This window comes from Neophocaena asiaeorientalis, unplaced genomic scaffold, assembly GCF_003031525.2.
Source record: "Neophocaena asiaeorientalis asiaeorientalis breed wild unplaced genomic scaffold, Neophocaena_asiaeorientalis_V1.1 scaffold654, whole genome shotgun sequence".
NCBI lineage: Eukaryota > Metazoa > Chordata > Mammalia > Artiodactyla > Phocoenidae > Neophocaena > Neophocaena asiaeorientalis.
This window is the reverse complement of record NW_020175495.1, coordinates 687657-713113: the sequence shown is the minus strand read 5'-3', so window position 1 is coordinate 713113 and position 25457 is coordinate 687657. Positions and strand designations below refer to the sequence as shown.

General features: G+C 39.3%; 1 protein-coding gene across 1 annotated transcript in view; it reads right to left on the bottom strand.

Moving 5' to 3' along the window:
* Window positions 1–317: 317 nt before the first annotated feature.
* The window catches only part of LOC112415775 (guanine nucleotide exchange factor DBS-like), a gene marked incomplete at its 3' end in the record, with an annotated part of 63762 nt that continues 38622 nt past the window's right edge, over window positions 318–25457 (bottom strand). The window contains exons 5-12 of the mRNA XM_024768936.1: window positions 22799–22913; window positions 21580–21670; window positions 9100–9219; window positions 8184–8300; window positions 6563–6712; window positions 3778–3911; window positions 3357–3471; window positions 318–437 (exon numbers count right to left, since the gene is read on the bottom strand). Coding sequence (XP_024624704.1) covers window positions 318–437; window positions 3357–3471; window positions 3778–3911; window positions 6563–6712; window positions 8184–8300; window positions 9100–9219; window positions 21580–21670; window positions 22799–22913 — 962 coding nt within the window. The remainder of the gene's footprint in view (window positions 438–3356; window positions 3472–3777; window positions 3912–6562; window positions 6713–8183; window positions 8301–9099; window positions 9220–21579; window positions 21671–22798; window positions 22914–25457) is intronic.

Here is a 25457-nt window from a genome sequence, read left to right as displayed (position 1 = left end):
GGCAGACTCTCAACCACTGCACCACCAGGGAAGCCCGCAAATAGCATTCTTGATAGACAATTTTCTAGCTTCTTCAAAATGATTTATGCTCTTGTTCCTATTGATGGGCCTGCAACAGTTACAACTACATAACATAACTACAGAGTCAACTCAGGCCCACATCGAACAAAACAGAATATAGACCAATATTACTGAACGAATTATACAGATTGTTGCTATGAGAGATTAATCATAATAAGGGTTTATATTACTAAAAAACATCAAAATGTGACTATTATACCCCACAAATATAGAGAACATCTAAAATGTAATCTTACCTGAGAATTTTCATCTAAGTTTTCCAACTTTTTAATTTTTTGTTTTACTTGAGCTATACTCCCTGTTACATCTGCCAACTCTGCTTGTTGGTTTAAAAGAAGTTCAGCTTCACTCACGAGCTAAAAATAAGGGGGAGAAAAAGTCTTAAAAGCGTATAAATTATTAAGCATTTTCCCTTAATAATCAAGTTTTGTAGTAAATGCTAGTAATTAAGAACATCAGTATGGAAAAATCGCACATATGGAAAATGTCTTCAGTTATTTTATTCACAGAAATCAATTTAATCTGTTAAAATTTAACCTGCTAGACATCAGTGTGTACTGATGATTTATAAAAGATCACTATGTACATGTAAGGGCATGTGTATATGGACAGGTATGGAAGTATATATACGTGTATATACATGCATATATATTCCCTAGCTCTATGGTGAATGGTTCTAGAAACAAAGACCCTTCAGTAGCAATGAGCACACCTAGCACCCAGATCTTGGTCTTTAATATCATTTCCCAGAAAAAGAAAGTGGGGCTTTGCAGGAAATTGGCTGGTTCCAGGGCTGAAGCAGAGTAGGAGTAAGATTAGTTCGGAACATCTCTTTATGCCAGGAAGTAAAGAAGTGATCAAAATGTTTGGACATGTCACAAGGACACAGCAGTCAGGTGGAAACACCAAAACAGTTAAGAACAGTAATGAACTAAAAACTAGGAAGCCACGAGCCCAATAAATAGATAAACACCAAACAGCATTCTTTTTTTTAAAAAAAAAACCCTTTATTTATTTATTTATTTGGCCACACTGCACAGCTTGTGGGACCTTTGTTCCCCAACCAGGGATTGAACCCGGGCCCTCAGCTGTGAGAGCGCAGTCCTAACCACTGGAATGCTAGGGAACTCCCCCAGACAGTATCCTTGATAGACAATTTTCTAGCTTCTTCAAAATGATTTGTACTCTTGTTCCTACTGGTGGGCCTGAAACAGTTACAACTCCATGACATATCTACACTGAGATATGAAGATCAGCATTTCACAACCATCATACTTTGAAGCAAGAATCATCAATTGATGCTAAACTGGATGGGGAATTTTTGATGAGGAACAAGATATTTGCATGGCTTTAAATTTTCTCCCCACATATTGTCTACTAGTTGCAAGAGGGAAAAAAGTAACCATACTCTGGAGAAATTCAACAACACTCTGACAGGGTGATCAAAACCGCTACCAACAATGAGGGGCAGATGGACCTCATCTACCTGCAGATGTGATACCCTCCAAAGGAAACATCACGTATGCAGTATTCTTGCTGGTCATGCGGAGATTAATCTGATCATGAGACAATGTCAGACAAACTCAAAATGGTGAATATTTTATTTTAAAACTGACTGTATTTTTCCAAAATGTCAGTGTCATAAAAGACAAAGAAAGGCTATGGAAATGTTACAGATTAAAGGAGACTAAAGACACATGACAACTTAATGCAATACCTGACTCTCTAGACTGGATCCTGTGCTGAGGGGGGAAAATGATATAAATGGCATGATTGAGTCAATTGACAAAATCGGAATACTGATGGCAGATAATTAGAAAACGATTGCATTATTCGTAAATGTACAAAATTTGATCGCTGTACTGTGATTACGCAAGAAAATATTCCTATTCTGTACATTATCTCAAGTTTGAGAATATTCAATTTTTTCTTGTAAGTTTGAATTGCCAATTAAGCCTTTATTTAGTTAATTCCTAAATAGCCAGAACCCATCTTCATGTCACTACGAGAGACAGATCGTGTCAGTGAGATTACAATCCAAGACAAACAACAGCAATACCGATCGGAGGCAACAATGACTTCAGGAAACAGACTATAACCACAGGGCAAGAATTTAACCTGGAGGCAAATTAACATATAAGTAGAGGCGCAATGGGTCTATTCAGGAAAAGTGTTGTTTTTGCATGTGTTTGGTTGGGGAGGAGGGACCGACACAAATAATCTGGAAGGCCCAAGAGCAATTTGACCTATTCTCTCTTTAAGAAAGGTTTCACGGAGAGCACGGCACTTCAAAATCTGAATCACTGGAGGGAAAAGGCTGGTAGTAACTGAGCCCTGGGTTCAGAACGCAGTGCCCCTCCCCCAACTGATTCTGCCAGATGAGTCAGCCACTCATGGGTAGAAACAAGCTGACCACGTGCAAGAGAGAGAAGTGAGTTTTCCTTGGATCCGTGGGAAAATACTATGACAGAGACTGGGAGAAGCTTGGATGCTGACCATTAAAGAAAAGAAGAAAATAAATCCACATGGGATGGATTTTTCAGAAGGATGGAACTAGAATATACTTATAACCTTTTAAATAATGTATAATTAAACATGATTTAATTTCATCCATCAGGCTTTTCATAGAAAATAAATTGCTGGATCAGAAAAAAATGTTTCGTTAGATTATATTAAATATGGTCAGCATAGATATATGGTATTTAAAAAATCATGAAGGGGCTTCCCTAGTGGCGCAGTGGTTGAGAGTCCGCCTGCCGATGCAGGGGACGCGGGTCCGTGCCCCGGTCCGGGAAGATCCCACATGCCACGGAGCGGCTAGGCCCGTGAGCCATGGCCGCTGAGCCTGCGCGTCCGGAGCCTGTGCTCCGCAACGGGAGAGGCCACAACAGTGAGAGGCCCGCGTACCGAAAAAAAAAAAAAAAATCATGAAGGAAGTTGGTATTATTTCCTTGGAAAGTTATCCCATAGTCCAAAAGCATTTTGTATCTAAAATAAATTTGAATATCAAACATCAGTGTAGATAGCAACTTTATCCCTGTCATCTGTGTTAGGACTTAAGTGCTTTCTCATAAGAAATGAGTTTAAGCCAGAAGTAGGTGTCTTGGCATTTTCGAAGCTGTTTTCTTCATTCTACGTCAAGGTTCACTCACACTTGCCTCTTTTCACCTCTCTGGGGGTATAAATGGGCACCTTGCAAGACTGTTTCTGATGATCAAGGAGTAAGAACCTCCAGCATAATGAAAAACACCGTATCAAGGAAAGTTTTAACTGACCTCTTGAAAATCCTGCTCAAACTTCCAGAGTTGCAGATATTGCTCCATTTTTAGCTGGTGTTTTTCCCAAAATCCATCAAAAGCTATTTCCATATCATGTACTTGAGTGAGCAACCTTAACAAAGCAAAGTCATAATTAAAACAACGATTTGTGTTGCAGGTATGTAGATAAGCGTGGTCTGGATGTTAAGAATTATAGGCAAAGTCACAGCCCATGACATCTGGTCCAGGTAGAGACCATCAGTGTCCACAGAACCTCCTCTCTGAGCAAACTAAGCTCCGTGAAACATCTCAGGAAGGAGTTCTCAGATTCCCAGAGGTCCAGGAATACTTTCACACTTAACAGGTAGCAGCAAAAATGTATAATTCCCTTTCAAAGGTATAAAATAAGTAACTCTAAACCCAAAAGAGCACTACTCACTTATTAATAGTTTGCCAGTCACCACAAATTTGCTGATGATTTTCAAGTCTTGAACTCACGGCATCTTCGGCATCAGGCACTTCCAGATTTGTTAGCAGGATTTTTCCTTCTTTGGTTACAGCTGTAATATCCTTCTGTGCAAAGGCAAAATAGGATGAATCAGCCTGCTGGGAACCTATTCTGAATGACCTGGGGAAAAGGAAGCATACAGCAACAGCATGCAGAATAGAAACAGCAGTTCTAGAACGGCCTTTGCTTTCATAAGTGAAAACTCAAGGAATACCTCATTATCACAGAATCCAAAAGCCGTGAGGATCTCCAAGAAGCCCTGCCTATTGAGATGGATTTGCAATCACTAATTTTATAAGATCTTTACAGACAGAAGTACCCCATGCTCGGTTTGTAACCTCCTTCTGTCACAGGTAGAAAGTTCTAATTTAGGGACTTCCCTGGTGGCACAGTGGTTAAGAATCCGCCTGCCAATGCAGGGCACATGGGTTCGAGCCCTGGTCCCAGAAGATCCCACATGCCGCAGAGCAACTAAGCCCGTGCACCACAATTACTGAACCTGCACTCTCAAGACACAACTCCTGAACCCGTGTGCCACAACTACTGAAGCCTGAGCACCTACAGCCCATGCACTGCAACAAAGACAAGCCACTGCAATGAGAAGCCCGCGCACCGAAAAGAGGAGTAGCCCCCGCTCCCTGTAGCTAGAGAAAGCCCACACGCAGCAACGAAGACCCAACACAGCCATAAATAAATAAATCAATTAATAATGAAAAGAAAGTTCTAATTTAATGTGGAAACAACCTAAGTATCCATCAACAGGTGAATGGATAAAGAAGATGTGGTATATATATACAATGGAATATTACTCAGCCATTAAAAAGAATGAAATTTGCCATTTGCAACAACATGGATGGACCTGGAGGGTATTATGCTAAGTGAGGTAAGTCTGACAAAGAAAGACAAATACTGTATGATATCACTTATACGTGGAATCTAAAAAGTATAACAAACTAGTGAACATAGCAAAAAAGAAACAGCCTCACACATACAGACAACAAACTAGTGGTTACCAGTGGGGAGAGGGCGGGGGGGAGGGGCAAAATAGGGGTAGGTAATTAAGAGGTACAAACTACTATGAATAAAATGAGCTACAAGGATACAGCACGGGGCATATAGCCAATACTTTACAATAACTATAAATGGAGCATAACCTTTAAAAATTGTGAATCACTATGCTGTACACCTGAAACGAATATAGTATTGTAAATCAACTATACCTCAATAAAAAAAGAAAGTTCTAATTTATTCTATTCTATTTTGCTAATATTTTTAATGTGCTCCAATAAAGCAGCAGTACTGTAATAAAGACTACCACACTAGAAAGCATACAGTTACAAATAATATTTAATGCATATTCAGATATAGTTAGATACCTTTCCTACAAATCCTTAATTGTTACCAATCACCGCCGGCCATAAGTACTCTGTTACTTCACGTTTGGATTAATGAATTCACCATGAAGCATGTACTTCTATTCAGAAGGTCTTAACCTTAGAAGGATCTTGACCCTTTAGGGATCTAAGAGTGATCTATCACTCCCTTCAGGAGATGCAAAGGCCCTCTGAAACTTTAAGGAAAAATTTGGGTGCCCATGTATTTTCTGGGAACAGGTTCCAAGATACCAACACGAAATAAGAACATAAACATTAAGAGCTACTGTTTATGAAGTGTCAACTATGTGTCAAACACTGTTTGACATACATCAGATACTTACTTCATTTCATCCTCACGACAGCCCTACAAGGTATGCATGTATCATCATCATCATCAACCCCATCGTACATATAAGGAAACTGAGACTCAGAGAGGGTAAGCAAATGACCAAGTCACTCAACTTGTGAGGGACAGAGCTTTTTCTCCTTGAATAGAGTTTTGCTTTTAGATTATGATTCAAAATTCCCATTTCTCTCCTCTTCTTAACATAAAAATGTCACCTCCACATAGAGCTTGTATCTGTCAGTGCCCCCAGCATGCCTGTTATCATACAAAGGACATGAGTTTTACAGGGATGCCTGGTGCTTGTTCAGATCATGCTCAAACTTTTGGGGGAAAGTGAATCTAAAAGTATTTGGCGACTGTCTGAAACGTGACTCGGAATCCTTCACAACACAACCCTCCAGACAACTGGGGAGGAGAGTAAGATCAACTTGCTAGCTATGGTCTATTGTAGAAGACATCAGGAACTAGTACTCTGTGGAAAAGAAAGCTTGTAATCAATTTAGCAATGTTTGGCTCGGTCACAATGCTAGTATATGGCAGAGTTGGGACAAGAAACCAGGCCTCCTGACTCCTCTTCAAGTTCTCCTTCTCCATTTCACAGTGTACCTCTGCTGGATGTTGAAACAGAACACCTGTCTGCCTCTTGACCCTCACTCTAGCTTTCCAAATGAGAGGCCCTTTCTACAAGATACAGAATGCATGGCAACAAAAATGACTGTGGATCTCTTATTCTGGAGCAGTGATAAACTATTCTATTTACAAATAAACAGCTGCTCAAGAGAATGCACCGTTTAAACAAGGGACACTTCGATTCCACATATCCAGGACATCTTCCTCTTGGGAAGTATTCTTTTTTTTTAATAGTGTGCTTTATAATATATAAATATCTCCTTTGTCTCCCTACCCAGCAATCTGTGTGAAATGGACACTCAACATCTCTCTATCAAAAGAAAGACCATGGGAAATTTTGGTTTGTCCCCTCTATCAGACATACCTTTAACAGGTGGTACCTTTCAGCACGAATTGCAAGGATTTCTTCTATTGCGGGAATATCATCTGGTAGTTCTGTCTCAGCCAGTTCAGTTCCAAAGGACTGTAACATCTGAGCCATGTCTTTCACTGTGAGGGCAAAATTTTCTATAGCCTGCAAAGAGCCCGTGATGCTTTTAATTGTATGGAAGTTCTGCCAGCATATCAAAACCTAGACCAGCAATCGTATTAACTTTCATTTAGGTATGACAGCAAACACATATACTATGAACTCTGCTGAGAAAAGCTGGCAATGCCCTTGACAATCAACTCTAACTTTGCATCTAAGCCCCTAAGAAACTGAAGTGAGGTAGAAAGTCTTCTCAAATGTCTTTTACCTAAACTTCTGTACTTATTTCTCAAACACCGATGAAAACTCTTTCTTAAAGATGCCATGTAAAGAGTAATTTGTTTTATTCTCTTGCAAAACAGTGTTTCCTTATTCTATTAAATTCTGAAACTGCAAAATTATTTGATAATAACTTTACTTCTGAAGAGAAATGAGAACATCAAAGCCACTTTATATTTATTATCATTTATGAGCAAGTATTAGCATTTCAAACAAGGCAATGGACTAAGGTGACAGGAATATTAGTCACAACGGTTCATTTCAGGTACTGGGGAAGATTTGAAATTGTGACCCCCAAAGGCTCTGCTGCCCTAAAATGTCAAGTAAGGTTGGGTCGTTTATTTTGTTTCCAAAATCAATGACTCAGAGAAAGAAGGACAACATGTAGAGACCATATTAACCCGTTGTTTACCATGCAACTCAAGGTGTCTGCTCTTTTATTTATAGCTTTATAGGTTATTAAAGGCAAGACACTGCTTACTTTGACAATACACTTTCATACGAGTGAACAGGACTGCTGAATGAAAATAAGGATGAGGAAAATAGAATCCTGATTGAATTAAATATCATTATTTCCTTCAGAAGGGTTCCCATATCTCTGGGATTTGGAGTAAAGATTTTTATAGGACAGATTCACACCTGTGAGGCACCGGGCCCTTGCCTATTCGTACATTTCTGGAACAGAAGGCATCTTTGCTACAAATCTAACTGCCCCAGGAGAATCACTAAGCTGATGAGATTAATAAGATTACTTGCATTTTTTGAGGGTGGACCATAGGCCAGGCACAATGCCAAACATTTTACATCTGTAATCTCATTTAATCTTCCTGATATTCCTATGAGGTAAAGTCTTATTCTTCCCATTTTATACTTGGAAAAACTGAGGCTGAGAGAGCTTTTACAACTTGCACAAAGTTAAATCCCTAAAAATCAGCACTGCTAGGATTTGAACCCAAACCCTTGGTTTCAAGTTACTACATGGCCACAGGAGGGGGTGGGTAGAGTAGGATCTCCTTACTCCCTATAGGCCTCTCACTCAAATGCCATCCTCAGTGACTCTGCATCATTTCTAGATACTTCCTAGGGAAGAAAATCAAGATGTTGAATCATACATGTTTTTGTAAAATAGGAGCCCCAGAAACCTGTTTTTCCCAAGGAGGAAAACAAACAACTCTAGAACTAGATTTCAAAGCTAACACAAACTATAGGCTCTACGGTAAGGGCAAAAGAAACATACATTTCTGAAGATGATCCATTCACTGTGGCAGTACTGCAAGGTGCCGCCTAACTCAGGGGTTAACTGCTCGTCATCAATGTATGTCAGCAAATCACTAACTGAGCTCAGCATAACAACCTACATAAATAAGCAAGAAAGATACTGTTAACTGCCCCCCGTGGCATCCCTCCACACAGCCGTACAATGAACTTTAGCACTCATTTAGCAGAATGTTGTCTTTTATAAATGGTTCTAACAATTCTCTCCTGTACATCCCCTCCCACATGGATACACTACCTTCCCTCAGGGAATAACAGGTGTCATTTACAAAACATTTCTCTGTAAAGCGAAAGTAATCTCCATAGAAACCCAAACACCTGATTCCCCCTGATCTAAAATTTTGCACTGTCAATGGTCAACCTTCTGAAAGAATGTTAAGCCCATAACAAAGTAAAAGGGCTTTCTGCAGTAAATTATAATTTATCAGGAGGGACTGATCTTTGCAAAAGTACCCAAATTTATGAGCACTCTATTCCTAACTCTAAAAACGTATAAAAATATCTTTTGAAAAAAAATTGTTACTCTGAACTAGCTCAGGATGTAAGTTCATGGGAGTTCAAATACATAAAACACACACTCATTTTTTTCTCTAAAAATAAAATGTCCTGATTTTATACACATGCACACATACATATATACACATATACAACATAGGTGACATACATCTTTTTCAAAAGGAACTGCTTTGTTACAAGTTGATTAATCTTTTCCTCTATTTTAACAGTAGGAGCAGAAGACTTTTAGGCATTTTGATTTTACATTTTGGGAAGATAAATTCTATCTTTTTCTTTTACATGCTCTGTGACCACATGTAAAACATCAATAGCATGGTGCAAAGTCTTCATGAGAAAGGGACAAAACATTTAAATACTCTTACTGGTAATTTGAGTATGAAATCTTCCTGACTAAATCGAAATCCAATGTCTGTGAAAGTTCGTTGGAGAAAACTGGTAGGACGAAGGACCAAAACCAAGTGCAAGTTCCCAGGGAAGGAAGCCTATAGAAAGACCACAGGAAAGCAAGAAAAAATTGTCAAAACATGCATTCAAGTGAGCACGTGGCAGAAAATATATAGTTAAAGAAAACAAATTCTAAAGTCATAAAAGCCACTAAAAGGATAAAACTTTAAAAAATGGATATCGATAAAATCTAAAAACACAAAAATAGAAATAAAACTAATGTAAGGTCATCAGGTCAGATCCTTGCAGTTCTCGTGGCCTGGAATTTTCTCACACTAAAGTCAATCCCAAGTTATGAAAAATTATACTCTTAAACTTCATTTTAAACTTAGTTGTTTGCACTCAAATTGCATTTAATCCCTGTAAAACAGAATTAGGAGGCAGGTTTCTAGGATAACCCTAAATGCCAAAGGGAGCTGAAATACTGAATACCTGCAGTAAACAATGGAAGAAAACTATTTTATGGACTCACATTTTTAGTTCAGTCAAGCAACATTCACAGAATATCTTCTACGTGTCTACCCCATGTATTTAAGTGAATGAATATCAGGCACTGTTAACACTTGGTGTACACAAATTAATAAAATATAGTCCCTACCCAGCTTGCAAGAAAATGACAATCTAATAGTAGAGTCCATTAGTATCATTTACTCCATAGGACGATAAGTTGATAAATGAAACAAGGGAATTAGAATAATATACAACAGGAAGTGGTAGCATAGAGCATCCTAGACCTAGGAATGTCAAAAAGGTCTCCCATAAAGAGGAATAAATTGGATTAGAATCTTGTTCTGGTGCACCCATGTTTCCCAGCTTCTTAGAATACTGGCGCATAGTAGGTGGTCAAGAAATAATCATTAAATGAAAGAATGCAAAAGACAAGGAGGGCACTATGCAGAATTTGCAAGGGGTGGAATAGCATAGCCTGATATAAATGATAAAACACCACATATCAAATGCTTACTGTATACGAAGTATTTTGCCAACATTATCACAGTTCCTCTTCATAATAATCCTGTGAATTAGTTAGGCTATCCTCTTTTACAAACAAAAAATAGTGAGGCTTGTAGAGTTTAAGTATAACTTGACCCAGCTGGTAAAGTCTGAGTCGGCACCCGAGTCTGCCCCACATCAAGAGGTCCCGGTCCAGAAAGCTAGAGGAAAATGCTGATGGGAGTGGAGGGGTGCAGCAATGGGAGATGGTGCTAGAAAGATGAGCAGGAGCCAGATCAGGAAAGACCTTGGGTTTTTTCCTGGCGGCAAAGGGAGACTCAAGAGCTTTTAAGCAGCAGAGCGACACGATCAGACCTGCATTTTAGAAGGATCACTTTGGCTTTGGAAAAGGACAGGATTTGGACAAGAGTGGAAGCAAACAGATGAGCCTGAAGGCTGAACAGTCCTCCAAGCCAGGGATGGTGAGTTTCTGAACTGGAGCAACAATAGCAGGGATGAGGGTAGAATTTAGGAGGTACTCTCTGCAAGGCATGATGACTGGCTGTGTCTGATGAGAAAGGAAAGACTAGGACAATCAATTTCCAGATTTTTGGCTTGAGTAACTGGGTGAATGGTACGACCCTCACTGACATGGGAACACAAGAGAAGCAGGTTTTCAGGAGGGGGATATGATACTGATTCCCATTCCTTGACCTGTTGGAAGGGTCATTAGGACAATCTGATGATGTCCATCAGACAAATGGACATACAAGTAAGGAGGGAAAGAAGCCTACACTGGGAATGTAGAGTTCGGAGTCATCAGTCTCAGAACAGTGGGTTAAAGCGTAATAAAGCAAAATATGTCCAAAATGTTTAAAATATAGTCATCTTTTAGGAATGCTGGAATATTAATAATTGAAGAAAACTATAAAACAAAAATTAATAAGATACTGTGGAGGCAGGGGTATATGGGAACTCTGTACTTTCTGCTCAATTTGCTGTGAACCTAATCCTGCTCTAAAAAATAAAGTCTATTAAAAAAAAAGAATAACTTTCATAGAGGGATAAGACCTAGACTCTGAAATGACATTCAAAACTGGAGATTTTTAAAATTCAACTTGAGATGATGATAAAAACATAAACAAGTGGCGGTGAGAACTACAGTCAGGGAAAGAGAACTGAGTGTGATACAAATAGGTAAAAGAAAGGAGCACAAAATTAAATCAATAAACTAAACAATGATTACAAATAGACACAAATCGGGATGGCTATCTACCTGAAAACTCCTCTAGGTGGCCATATCTGTATTACCCTCTCCCTTCATGAGAAACTACTTCCCCTCCCCTCAAAATTCATATGTTGAAACTTAACCCACAAAAGTGAAGGTATCTGGTGGTGGGGGCTTCAGGAGATGATTAGGGCATGAAGGTGGAGCCCTCATGAATGGGATTAGTGCCCTTACAAAAGAGACCCCAGAGAGCTCCCTCACACCTTATGCCATGTGAGGACACAGAGAAAAGATGGCCATCTATGAACCAACCGGGAAGTAGGCTCTCACCAGACACCGAATCTGCTGGCACCTTGATCTTGGACTCCAGACTCTAGAACTGTGAGAAATAAATTTCTGTTGTTTATAAACCACACAGTCTATGGTATTCTGTTATAGCAGCCCATAAGGACTAAGACAACCTCCTATTATTCTTTTTTTTAAAACAAATTTATTTGTTTTATTTATTATTTTTGGCTGCGTTGGGTCTTCGTTGCTGCACGCGGGCTTTCTCTAGTTGTGGCAAGCGGAGGCTACTCTTCGTTGTGGTGCGCGGGCTTCTCATTGTGGTGGCTTCTGTTGTGAAGCACGGGCTCTAGGCGTGTGGCCTTCAGTAGTTGTGGCACGCAGACTTCAGTAATTGTGGCTCGGGGGCTCTAGAGTGCAGGCTCAGTAGTTGTGGCGCACGGGCTTAGTTACTCCGCGGCATGTGGGATCTTACCGGACCAGGGCTCAAACCCGTGTCCCCTGCGTTGGCAGGCAGATTCTTAAGCACTGTGCCACCAGGGAAGCCCAACCTCTTATTATTCTTAATATTGGTTTCTAATGAGAACTGTTCTCTTTCTTCATGACCTTGCCCTTCTAACACACAATGATTTGAAGTGGGATGAAAATTTAACGTAAAAAGTCCCACACTAGGGTTTTTCAAACTAGTGCTGAGGGAAGGAAACTTTGAGGATGCAGTTCCAGAGCTACTGATAGCCATGACCCCTGCTGCTAGAGGAAGCTTACTCCAAAGAACAAAGCCAACAATGTACAGAGAACTGGAAGTAGAGACAGAGAGTCCCAATGATAATGTGTATCCTACCATCTATTATGCACATAATGTCTATTATATTTTCTGCTAAGAATGGTACATACTTGCCATAGTTATTATAAGAATTAAATGAAATAATGACTATCAAGCTACTCTGTCAACTCTAAAAAAGTTAATAAGATAGTTTTTTAAATTTATCTTGGGTTCTTGGACCTAAAGAAGAACAAGCAGACTTAGGTAGAAAACTTTTTCGGGATATGGATAAAGGATTGCGTAAGGGGAAACTCTGACAGAGACTTGTGAGAACTCTGGACCTACTTCTAGACTGACAGCACTAAGTGTATTTCTATCCTATTCACTTTAGGAGTTAAGCCTTTCCTTCTCCTTCACGTGGGCATATTACCGGCATAATTATTATACTTAACCTGCCTTGCCCCGGCTTATTTTTTCACTTTTAAATGAAATCGAAAGCATCCTACTTTTGCCAGCACTTAAAGCACTATTACTTTTATTGTTTCATGGATTCTAGGTTGATCTGCTCTCATTGTCTTTTTGTCTCTGACTTTCCTTAATGTCATATTCTCTGGTATTGCATTGGAAATCTCTAGATGCAACACCCTGGCGATGACTAACTTAAAGCCTGGAATACTGACCCACCTCCAAAATTGGCGGGGGTGGGGTGGGGGTGGTGATACTATGGGAGCAGAGAAGACCACGTGGCAACTCTCTGCCCTGAGGTCAGGCCCTGGTCTCTAACCTGCCACTCCTAGGAGAACAAGCAGCCAGGCCCTGGGACAGCTGATCACACAGCAGGGAACAAAGTAGAGAGCAGAGAGAAGCAGAATCACTGTTCACAGCATCCATGGGGAAGAGAGTTCAGGCAGGGTTTGCGGGTATTCAGCTGCTCCTAAGTCAGGGGTTTCATGTTGGCTGTTTTACTAAATCAGTTATTCCATCTATTTGATAAAGTGGCTTATCCCAAACATTGAAAGCTGAATAAAATGCTTCTAAAGATATTTCTACATTCTAAGGAGATCATTCTTAAGTAAAACTTCCTGATTATTTTATCATACCTTCTCCTCCCTTAATTCCTTCAAAATGTTTAGTGATTTGCTTATCACAGAAAACCTATAGGACTTCCCTGGTGGTCCAGTGGTTAAGACTCCGAGCTCACAATGCAGGGGGTCTCGGTTCAATCCCTGGTCAGGGAACTAGATCCCACGTGCTGCAACTAAGACCCAATGCAGCCAAATAAATAAATAAATAAATACATATTTTTAAAAGCCCACAAATATCTGCATTTCTAAAGAAACTGTCCTATCAAGGATGAACACTTCATTTATTGCCTGTATAATTACATTTGCAATGTTGTTCCTTATAGGATAATTTTGGAATCTTTATTGAGCTGCCATGGAAATCTTCCTAGAATACATGGATTCTGTTAACCCAATAGCTACTCTCAAATCTAAGCCATTTGAAGGAAGGAATAACTTGTAGGCAACAGCTATTATTTAGTAGGCAAAACTACTAAACAATTGGGTGGCACTCAAACAATTCATGTGATTTGTCAGTTGTTTTTTTAGAAAACGAAATCATACAGTTCAGACCAGGCATATCGTTTCTATGCCTCACATGCATTAGACCCCATGTATGAATCCCAGTCCCACTCACTTCCCCAAATTTAAATAGGTGCCGAACTAGTTATAGTAAAACCACAACCTCATGTGAATGACTTTTAATAGCTTCTCTCCAGAAAAATATACACACACACACACACACACACACACACACACACACACACACACACACACACATGTACGTATATTTACATGTATTCAGGACCCCTCAAAGCCTTAAGGTAGGGACAGGAGACTGGCTAGCTGGCCGTGGGTGGGAGTGTTCCGTTTTACTGAATGACTATTATGAGAATTATCCTCATTATATTATGACATCATACTAAGTATTTTACATGCAACAGGTTCTTTTATCCTCACTTCACAACTAGTCAGTTCCAGCTAAACGCCGTCATGTGGGAAGGTGGGCCCAGCTCTGCCAAATCTGTGATTTCTCAAAAGCCAGAAATCCAGACTTCTGTGGGAAACACGATTTTCAAAGATGGGAAACAAATGGAAAGCTTGTTAAAGCGCTGGATGGTCTCAACAAAACACATGTATGGACTATCAGTTTGCAACCTTGGAACTAAAGCTTCATACATCTGAACCTGGGCCAGTATCAACGCTCTGTCCACTTCTCTGGCTGTGATCGCTGGCTATGAGAATCGGGAGGGGACAGGGCACTCTTGAGAAATTTTAACCTGAAAGGCCATTTTGGCTTTAGGGTCAGTCTGCATGTGTTTGCATGTGAGCATACAAATAGGTATAGAGACAGATTCTATTCTTTATATACAGATGTTTGCATAACTAAAAGATTCAAGATAATCTATTTTAAAGCCGCTATTGAAATGAACATTCAAACAGCATATCACATATCATAAACAGGATCAGATGCACATATCTTATAGCAAATATAGCGCAAGCCCCCTGAGGTTTCCCATTCGGTTTGGGGAAACTACATTTCTACATTCTCTGGTATGCTGCCTTAAAGATCTCTAATCTGGATGGTTATATAAACATGAAAAGGCACAGTTCCTATTTTCTCCAAAATCAAACCCTAGATTTTCAAACTATAAATCATTTTTGAGAGCCTGTCAAAAAAGCAAAAAGATGTGAGCAAGGGTCAGCCTTGTTTTCTTTTATTGCTTTCTTCTTTACCAAAAAAAAAAGCATGCAGCATGAGAGAGGAAACAGCATTGGTTTTAGGCACTGGTTGCAGGCTTTTTTTTTTTTTGGAGTTCCAACATGTGACTGCTTAAAGGCGCCTCAGTAAAAATGAACATGCCGCCTGTCTTCATAGGGCTCAGAGCCATTTCTCCCGTTTCTGAGCACAGCCCCACCCCAGCCCTCCGCAGCAGCTCCGACCGGTTCTTCAAGTCAAGGCGCACAGAATTCGTTTTCTCTCCCCTTCCCCTCCTGGAGAAGACATTTACTCCCTTCTCCTCATGCCTGTCTTCAGATCACCCAGTTATATGGCCTCAACAGCAATAACAATGACAAAAGGCATCGCTTTTTCACTACTGAAGTCTGGAAATTAACCTTGTTTAATATTCTTTTGTGCGGCATCTCAGACAGGCAATTCATACACCCCCTGCTCGCTTTTCAGTTATTCTAGTTATTTCTTTAAAAACGCTTACAGTGGCTGATGCCACATAAAAATTTGATTATTTTACTATGAAAACAATTTATATTCCTAGAGCTTTTTCTTTGCATCCTTAGGGCAGAGAAATGCAGTCACAATAAGAGGGAAACCAGGCCAGTCTGAATGCTAAGGACAAGCTCTTTCCTGGACCCTAAACCCTTCCCAGGACACGTACTTAACGCACAGGCTGAATGCAAACTCAGACTTGCTGCCTGGCATTTAGGAATAACTTGACCTTGACATCTAGAAAATAGGACAAATACTAACAGTAAAAACAAATGTTTGAAACAATTTAGCATCGTGGAGCCTACTGAACAAAACTATTATAATTTCATATTACTAGTTACAGAACATAACTGTTACAGAATATAAAATACTGAATTGTTGGCAATGTGACTGACCTCGATAAGGTCCACACTATCACGTTAGAATAAGCTGGGAAACATCTCGTGACCTCAAACTACAGAGAAGAGTTTCCAAGGCCGTGAGCTACTCCCGCACTCTTCCCACATACCCCACCCTTAAAGAGTATAGAAAGGAAGAGTTACTCCACAGATAGCCAAATAACTTGCCAAGTGATCTCAGGAGTGGGACAGTCCCAGGCAACACTCTTTTCCTTGTGATTCGCCTTTCTTGTCCCATATCCATTCTCAACCCCCTCACTTGTTCACACTCACTGCAATTTCCACCAAGTAGCCAGTTTAAGCCTCTCTTTGGACTTTAAATCCACTGCTACCATCCTTCCAGGTGCTACCTATCATAGCCTCTAGAATCAGCCCAACTCCAGAGATCCTTCCAAGTCAAACTATGGTGTCACCAACTGAGTTGCAAATTTTTCACTCTGGTCAGCCCCTATGCATGCAAGCAGAACAAATTTGTCTTCCACCATAGTTCTGGGCTTCAGGCTTAATCCAATCAATTTCATTTCAAGCTAGCTGTTCATAGGGACCACTTAAAGTAATTCATTTGAGGGAAAAAGAGAAGAAAGAAACCAAGAAAGGTAATAGACACATATGCTCTTCCTTAAGGTCCAAACAAACGTCATCTCCTTTGTGAGCCCTTCCCTACCAACTAGAAGTTCTTTCATAATAGTTATTTATGAACATGTCCTACCTTCTCTACTAGATTGAAAGCTCCTTCAGCTCTGTAGCCATTCCATGTTTACCTTTGTAACCCATGTTGTGTGTGGCACAGTACTAGATATATCTATTCACTGAGTACTTGTGTGCTGTATTAATTTGTGTGTATATTAAGGGATGTGCATCTACACGAAACAAAGTTCAGAACTGAGAAAACATCTATGCATATAAAGGAATTAGGAACTTTCTGAAAGCTTAAGTAAATTACTTTTGATAACATAAGTACTAATGTCAGTTGCACCCAGTATTGCAAAGCATATACACAGGCATCTCTTGTGCACCATGAATTGTCTGTTAAAAGTCTGAAGCTATTATTCCCATAATACAAAATCATGTGTAGAGCTGGAGATAAAAGATTCATATCCTAAACTGTAATTTTTAATATACCATTTTGTGCCAAGAGCTTTATTAGAAAATAAACCGTTTACTCACCCATTGATGTTACTGTCATTCAACAACAATAAAATTCTTACTGGTTTATTTCCCTGATCTTACTTTTGATTCCAAGTGTCATTTTTTTCTATGACTGATTTTCACTTTCTTATTTTTTTGTGTTGTCTTGATTATTTAAATACGCAAGTATTATATTTTAAATCATAACATCAAGAACATTACCTTAAGTTTTGAAAGAAAAAGAGTAGCCCTGAAAACCTTGCTGATGACCAGTTAGTTATCAAATTAGCTAGTGTTACTTCGCATCTCTCCAAAATACATCTAAATATCCCTTCAGAAATTTGCTGGGAATTTAGTATACAAGTGAACCAACGATGGGAAAATTTGAAAATGTATCTGAAAGGAGAGATTTCTAAATTCTAGCTTATAAAGAACAGTGAGTCATTTTTTTTCCTTTAAGAAACAGTTGTCAACAGGCTAGAAATCTGCGTCTTTCAAGTTTGAATATGGGGAAGAAATGAAATCAGAAAGATTTCAGATCATCAGACTTCAACATTTTTTCACTTGTCCGGTAACACCCAGGAAGGGCTGCCTTTTTAAATGCTGATGAAGTCGTCTCCAGGTCTGTCCATGATATCATACTCTACTTGACCATGGTGAAAGGAAGGACGAATCCTTTTGTTAGATATTATTTTAACTGGTCACTTAAAGCTACTCTGCCCAACGATTCAAAATTGCTCATACAGTCTTGAACAAGTACCATGACGGATGGTGCTTCCTCATAAACTTGATCACGTTTAGATTTTGAAATTACATTCTACCTCCTTGGCCTTAACATTCCCCTATGTCCGTATCACAGGAATCACATCAATGCAGTCCATGCAAACACAAGACTCCATTCTCGCCCTCTGTCCTTAAAAGCCCCATTCAGCAGTTTGTGCTATAGCACCATGCTGCCGCATCCCTGCACTTGAACTTGGGAATAGGCTTTCCAGGACTGCAGGCAGAGCCCTTACCGCATTCCTTCTGAACCTCATCTTGCCTCTCGGGGGAGTTGCTTCTGCCATCTCGCCTATACACAATAACACTCTTCTTTTCCAATTGTCAATGCCACATTGATGAAATATGAGCCGCTTCTTAGGTAGTATTTAAAAGCGGCAGCCAAAAATCTCTATCAAACAAAGCTACCGTAGCTGCTTCCATTACCACCGTGGCAGCGCTGCAAAAAAACCACTATCCCTGATTCGTCAGCTGACAGAGCCTTCCCTGCTGCTCATTGTAATTCAGAGTCGACACATTCCCCCAATTACTTAGCCTGATTGAACCTCATGGATTAGCTGGTGCTGGACTGCTCAAGAAGATCAGCCTCGTCCAGGGAGTGGAGGAAGGAAAAAAAAATGACTCTCCTCCTAGGGGCTAGATGGGACTGGCTTTCTCCTCTGCGCAATTTGATTTTTAAGGTGGAATGCTAAGAATCTTTGTGAAGGTAGTATTAACTGATATCTTTAATCTTGTCCTACCCTGGTCTGTAACTTGAAATTCAATTCTGTTTGTTTTTTTTTTAAATTAAATTCTATTCTGGGTTTAAGCCTTGTGAAAGGTTAATAGCTTGTGAAATTTTGTCCTGATGATAATCTAGAAAGAGCAGAACGTGCAAACTTTCTAAGATGGATAGGATTCTCTCCCAAATGAACATTTCTCCAAAATGTCTAACTAAAAAATAAAAAATCTTGTCTCTTATCATTATGAAGTATAGCCTAACTGCGTAGTTTCTTTTGGAATCTAGAAATTAAGATCTTCAAATTGAATTATATAATTACTTCATAGACACTAGTTTAAAATAATGTACTAAAGACAGTTAGACCTATCTATACAATGGCCATTTTCACCAGAAATTCTTTCTGAATGTCAACTTTTGTTCTTGAAATTGGCTTGCATTCGATATTTACCTCTATTGCAAACAGTGTCCAATGGCTATTAATGGTTGAGATATAATTAATGTGCTTTTGAGCATGGGTATAGAAGCTCTACCATAAGCAGAAACATTTAAAATGCTAAAAAGAAACAACGCTTAAACTAATCTATAGCCAGTTACATGTCATCGTCACCTGCCGTCCCCCCCACCTCCCACTCCTGCCCGACTGTTATGCAAGTAAAGCGACCTTAGCCTCAAAGCTCTTTGTTGGGCATACTTCACACTTCCCCCCTGAGAGAGCATTCCCTAGGGAAACAGAAAGGGGAGCATCACCTCCCCTTTCTGTTGGGGTCAACAAAGTCATTATTCCTTTGTTGACCCCAAATCAACAGTATCAAGACCCAATTTTGTATTTCTCTTTTGGGAAAAACAAGACCTCTGTTCTAAGCAATCTATTTGATAAATAAAAATAAAACTTTACCAAAAAACTGATGCCATGTGCCAACCAGTCACTCAATGAAAATTAATCTCATCAAGCAGGTAGTTTGGGCCAAAAGAAAAAACGCTGGGCTGGGTGATAAAAAAAAGTTTTATTGTAACAAGTGCTATATTTAGTATTAAATAATCGATTATTGTCATAAACTAAAGTCTGCTCAATAAGCCCAAGGACTGATCCTAAAGGCCAGGGCACAATAAGTGCCTTTTATATGATTCAGCCCATTGATAGGGCTCAATAGTACCCGGATGCCAGATGTACTCTCTCCAAAGGAATTTTTACCTTTTTCTAAAAAAAAATTTAATGTATTTGTCTATCCACATGTCATTTGGAAAATGATAGAAAGCAGCAGGTGGAAAGGTCACCAACTGCAGTTCATGAAAATTCAATTCTTGCTCCTGACCTTGGATTCAACACGTAATCTTTCCAAAATGCGTATATCAATGTAATTCCCTCATCTATGGGACAATTATAATGATACCTGCCCACAGGACTTAATCAGGAAACGAAAAGAATCAACATTACTTAATAAATGTGAATGCCTTTGAAAAAGCAAAAATGTATTATACAAAATCGAGGTTTTACTATTTTATTTTGGTAACTTGTATGAATGTGGTATTAAGTCTTCTCTTCATTGCTTAGGATTAAACACTTCTGTTACAAAAAATAAACAAAAAACTACCTTGCTGACTTGCCCAAGATGAGGAATAATTCATACTGGGTATGAGAAGAATAATGACCTCATTCATTTTACCATGTGAGTGCCAGTGTATTCCTTACGCTCGTCAGCAAGTTCGTAGAGCAAAATGAACACTGGCTCAGAAGTCCAACAACCTAGATTTTTGTCTTGCCTTCACAACTAAACCAACTGCCCCTGCTGGCTGTGGCCTCCCGCGTGAGTCTGGAGACGAAGGAAGAATTTCAGATGGCTGATGACATTGGACTCTCAAAGAAAAACATATATTGATTCCCAGCTACTCTGGTCTGCTAGAGGAAGTTGACTGCACGGCACTTTTGCAGACAGCCCCACTCTTGCCAGCTCGGGAGGAGTCTGTGGGTTCCTCACCTCCCTCTTCTTCTATGAAAGAGAAGGTGTCAGACAACATGCAGATGAGCATAATAATGTAAGAGATCATCTTGGCTGTGGGCAGAATTGCATCTCTCATATTGTCTCCTTTAGGGAAACTGTTTTTTCTCTCTGGGTCTTGGAGAGCTGGGGACTAGCTTCCAACAGGGACAATATGTCATTTTGCAGGTGACTCCCTTCCCTCTCTACCCCAGGGGAAAGAAGAGTCTAGAAAGATACACACCGAAATGTTAAAAAGTGCTTATTTCTGGACGGTTCGATTATTGACTATTGTTTTAAACCTTCTTCTTTATACTTTTCCATATATAATGGGTATACAGCAACACAGCTATTTCCATTTTTAAAACAGTTCTCATAAAAAAACTGCCTTGCTTTGAAAGGCATAGGGGACCATGAATCACTTCTCACTCAACTTGAACCATTGACTACTCATTCTTTCCTATTAGGTTTTATTTTGGGTAGAGTTGGTTAGCTCAATCTCCTCTACCAATTCGCCTCTCTAGTTTTCCACCTCCCCATTCCATCTATTTTTATTGTCTCCATCAGTATCAAAATAAGCTGTACCCCACAAACAGAAAGTATAATGCAAAACAAAGTCAAGAAGTTACTGTAGAATACAAATGTAAAACAGTTAGCTAGTGGGAAGCAGCCGCATAGCACAGGGAGATCAGCTCGGTGCTTTGTGACCACCTAGCGGGGTGGCATAGGGAGGGTGGGAGGGAGGCTCAAGAGGGAGGGGATATGGGGATATATGTATGCATATGGCTGATTCACTTTGTTGTACAACAGAAACTAACACAGCACTGTGAAGCAATTATACTCCAATAAAGATCTATTTTTAAAAAAAGAAGTTACTGTAGAATAAATTGGTACTCACTGAGATTTTTTGGAGAGAGATTTTGAGAGAAGACCAGGTATCCAGTCTTCGATCAAGAATAATGGTAAATCGGGAGTCAGATCCATTTTGCCTACAAGATGAGAGGAAATACTCTGTTTTTCTTAGTAATAACCCAACTTTGCTAGATATGTCCTTACTTCTGATTATTTCATTTACATGTGATGTCTTGCCTGAAGACAGATTTGGAAAGTTATCACAAAGTGCTACAATGGAAAGCCAATTTAATTCCATATTCCACTACTCACTATTTAAAATTTCTTTTTTGTCACTAATGTCAATCTTTTAAATAGGCAAGTAATAGTGTCATGCAGGTAGGCCACTAAAATGGATTCGGAATACTATGATTTGGGGCATGGGAAAACCTTATAGACAGCTGTCCTTCATGACGTCAGATGTAACTTCACGGCAATCCATCAGGAGTCAATGATCCATTCATTCATTCAGAAAAACACTGTTAAATACATATTCCTACCTCTTGCCTGCTCCTTGAGGGAAGGCAGTGTAATGGATAATAAAACTTTTATTTGCCCTAAAAAGACCACTCTCAAGCTTTAAGGGGTGCCGTGTAAATTTAGTTTTCTGGGATTTGATTTTTGTTCATGAGCTTCTTCACAATATTATGATTTTAGATTCCTGCCTTCTTAGTCTTCAGGATTAATAACCAGAAAATGTTTCCTTTAAAAAATTTGTTTTCAACCTAAATAAAATCTGTAAGGAAGCTTTTGAAACTTTCCCCTTAAAGCATTCTCATCTCAAATGATTTCTAATATCAAGTAACTCCTAATCCATTCCAATATCACTTTTGAGTCTATTTAACTTTCAGTCTTCTTATTTTATCCTTGGAAGAAATGAAGAATAGCTGTCTAGCTACTGGCTAGTGAGAGTTCCTTTTAGGCGAATTAAAGGCTTTATGTATGATCATCGTTTTTAACCTATGTTCTTCTGCATGGGGACAAATTGCATCAGCAGGCGGACTCTCAACCACTGTGCCACCAGGGAAGCCCTCAGTATGATTTTTATAGCAATTTAGGTAGCTGTCAGCTTCCCCTTCTAAGTTATTTCTTATCTACTCTGAAGGTGAGTCTTATGATCATTTACAATAAAAAAAGCCACACTAAAACACCATTTTCCTGTTACTACATTCAAATGGGTAGCCAATAGAAAGCAAACTGAAAAAAAATGTAGTGAAATACTATACCTTGCAACAGACGTCAAGTAAGTCAGCACTTTTGCTATCACCTCTTCTGGTATGCATCTGAAATTACAATTTTCCGGAAACGTAATGATCCAAGCATTGTCCTTTCCCCGGCCACCTAAAATAGTATAAAAAAACAAATTAGCATTTATGTGACAACAATGCAAGAAAGAGGATTTTAGATTTGAGAGGGGTGGTTAGAAGACAGTCTGGGGCCAATGCAACTTTTATAAGGATGATGATCTCCACAGAAACCAAAACGGCACCATGGTCCTGCTGAAGTCTAAAAAGTGGCAGCGTGGTTTTGAAATAAAAAAGGAGAAAGAAAGAAAGGGGGGGGGAGACAGAGAGAGAGAAAGAAAGAAAGAAGAAAAGAAAGGAAGAAAGAGAAGGGGGAGGGAGGGAGGAAGGAAGGAAGAAAGAAAAAGAAAGAGGGGAGGGAGCTCTGGAGTAGAGAAGGCAAAATGAGAAAAAATTTCACAGAATGTGTATAATAAATGCAGTTGAAAATAGAGCTGATCACTCATATTGGACAACCATGGGTATTGGGAAATAACTGTTTCTATACCAAAGCTATGAGCCTAAATTCAAAGTGAGTCACTGACAGCTTGATAACAAGTGGAAACCTTGATAAAATTGACCACTTAGAGTCATGGTGAGCACGAAAAGAGTATAGGATACAAACTATAGGAAATAAGTGATGTTCTAACGGATTGGTGGAAGAAACAATATAAGCAATGGAATAGGAATCTTACTAATGCAAAGAAAGAAAGACCACAAATTCTCCATGGGTTAAAATTCAGTGTGCACCCCACTCCACAGCCCTCTACGCAGCCCGGAGGATTAAGAATGAAAGCCACCTAGTGCAGGGATGAGCCTTACATGTGCCTAAGGTCCCACTCTGTAGTCAGCCTAACACCTGGGCACAGGGTGGGTGCTCAATACATATTAGTGCTAAATGGAAGTTGAAAGATTATTTTAGGGGAAAAGTTGTACTGTGGCCTTTGAATTTAGCTTGCTAAAAGAATTTTTTTGACAGGTTTAGTTGTAATTCTTATTTGGCTAAATTTAAGTGAATAAAGGTACAGATATAAAAATATTCAATATGCAATAAAACTATGACAAAGGCAAAAGAGAGAAAGTAGAATGATAAAGCAACTAATTCCAAAAGAAAGCAAAAATGGAGGGAAAAAAACAAAGAATAGGACAAACAGAAAACAAATAGTAAATGATAGGTTTAAACTGAGCCATGAATAATCACATTAAATGTAAATGATTTTGACACCCCAATTAAAAGTTAGAGATCGTCAAATTGGATAAAACAATCAAGACACAACTATATATTGCCTACAAGAGACACACTTTAAATATAAAGGCACAAAAAATATATATATATAAAGGCACAATGCATTAAAAGCAAAAAGATGGAAAAAGATATATCATGCTAAGTAGTCAAAAGGAAGGTGTCTAATTTTAGACAAAGAAGATTTCAGAATCAAGATTAAGAAGATCATTTGATAATCAAACAGCAGTAAATTCATCAAGAGGACATAACAATCCTAAGCGCTTATGTATCTGATAACAGAGCTTCAAAATACATGAAACAAAAATGGATAGAGCTGCAAGGAGAAATAAACAAATCCAGAATTTTAGTCAGAAATTTCACCACCCCTCTCAATAAGTGATAGAACAAGTAGACAGGAAGTTCACTAGGAAACAGTACACCCGAATAACAATCTCAGCACTGTGACTTAATTTACGTTTCTAGAACACTCCATCCAACAAAAGCAGAACACATATTCTACACAAGTGTACTTGGGAAAGATCAAATTCATTCCTTGCCTTAATCTTTACCAACGGAAACTGAAGGGAGGTCCCCATTCCCATAGTATCTGTTGAATCAAACTAGACCAAAGTAATAAATCAAATGACGATAAATCTTTATAACATTCTAGACTTAAAGAGCAGGATGAAGAAAGATAATCATGGAAAATGATGGCACCCACCCAAGAATTTTAAAGGAACTCAAAGGAGAAACTGTACAACTCTGAACCAAGAGATTAGCCAATCATGAAACAAAGGGCCTCTATAGGTACTGTATGGCGTAGAACTAGGAATATAAATAATATATAACATATAATGCTCTCTCTCTCTCTCTCTCTATCTATCTATCTATCTATATATATATATATATATTATATATAATATAACTTAGACTTGCCAAGTGGTAGTTGCCAGGGGCTAGACGGAGGAAGGAATGAGGGGTAATTTTTTTAACAGAGTTTCAGTTTTATAAGACAAAGAGTTCTGGAGATGGATGGTGGTGATGGTTGCACAACAATGTGAACGTATTTAACGCCACTGAAATGTACACTTAAAAATGGGCTTCCATGGGCTTCCCTGGTGGCGCAGTGGTTAAGAATACGCCTGCCCGAGGGCCCGGGCGGCGCGGACGACGAGGGCCCAGTGAGGCGCCAAGGGAAGGTCACGGTCAAGTACGACCGCAAGGAACTACGGAAGCGCCTCAACCTGGAGGAGTGGATCCTGGAGCAGCTCACTCGCCTCTACGACTGCCAGGAAGAGGAGATCCCGGAGCTGGAGATTGACGTGGATGAACTCCTGGACATGGAGAGTGATGATACCCGAGCTGCCAGGGTCAAGG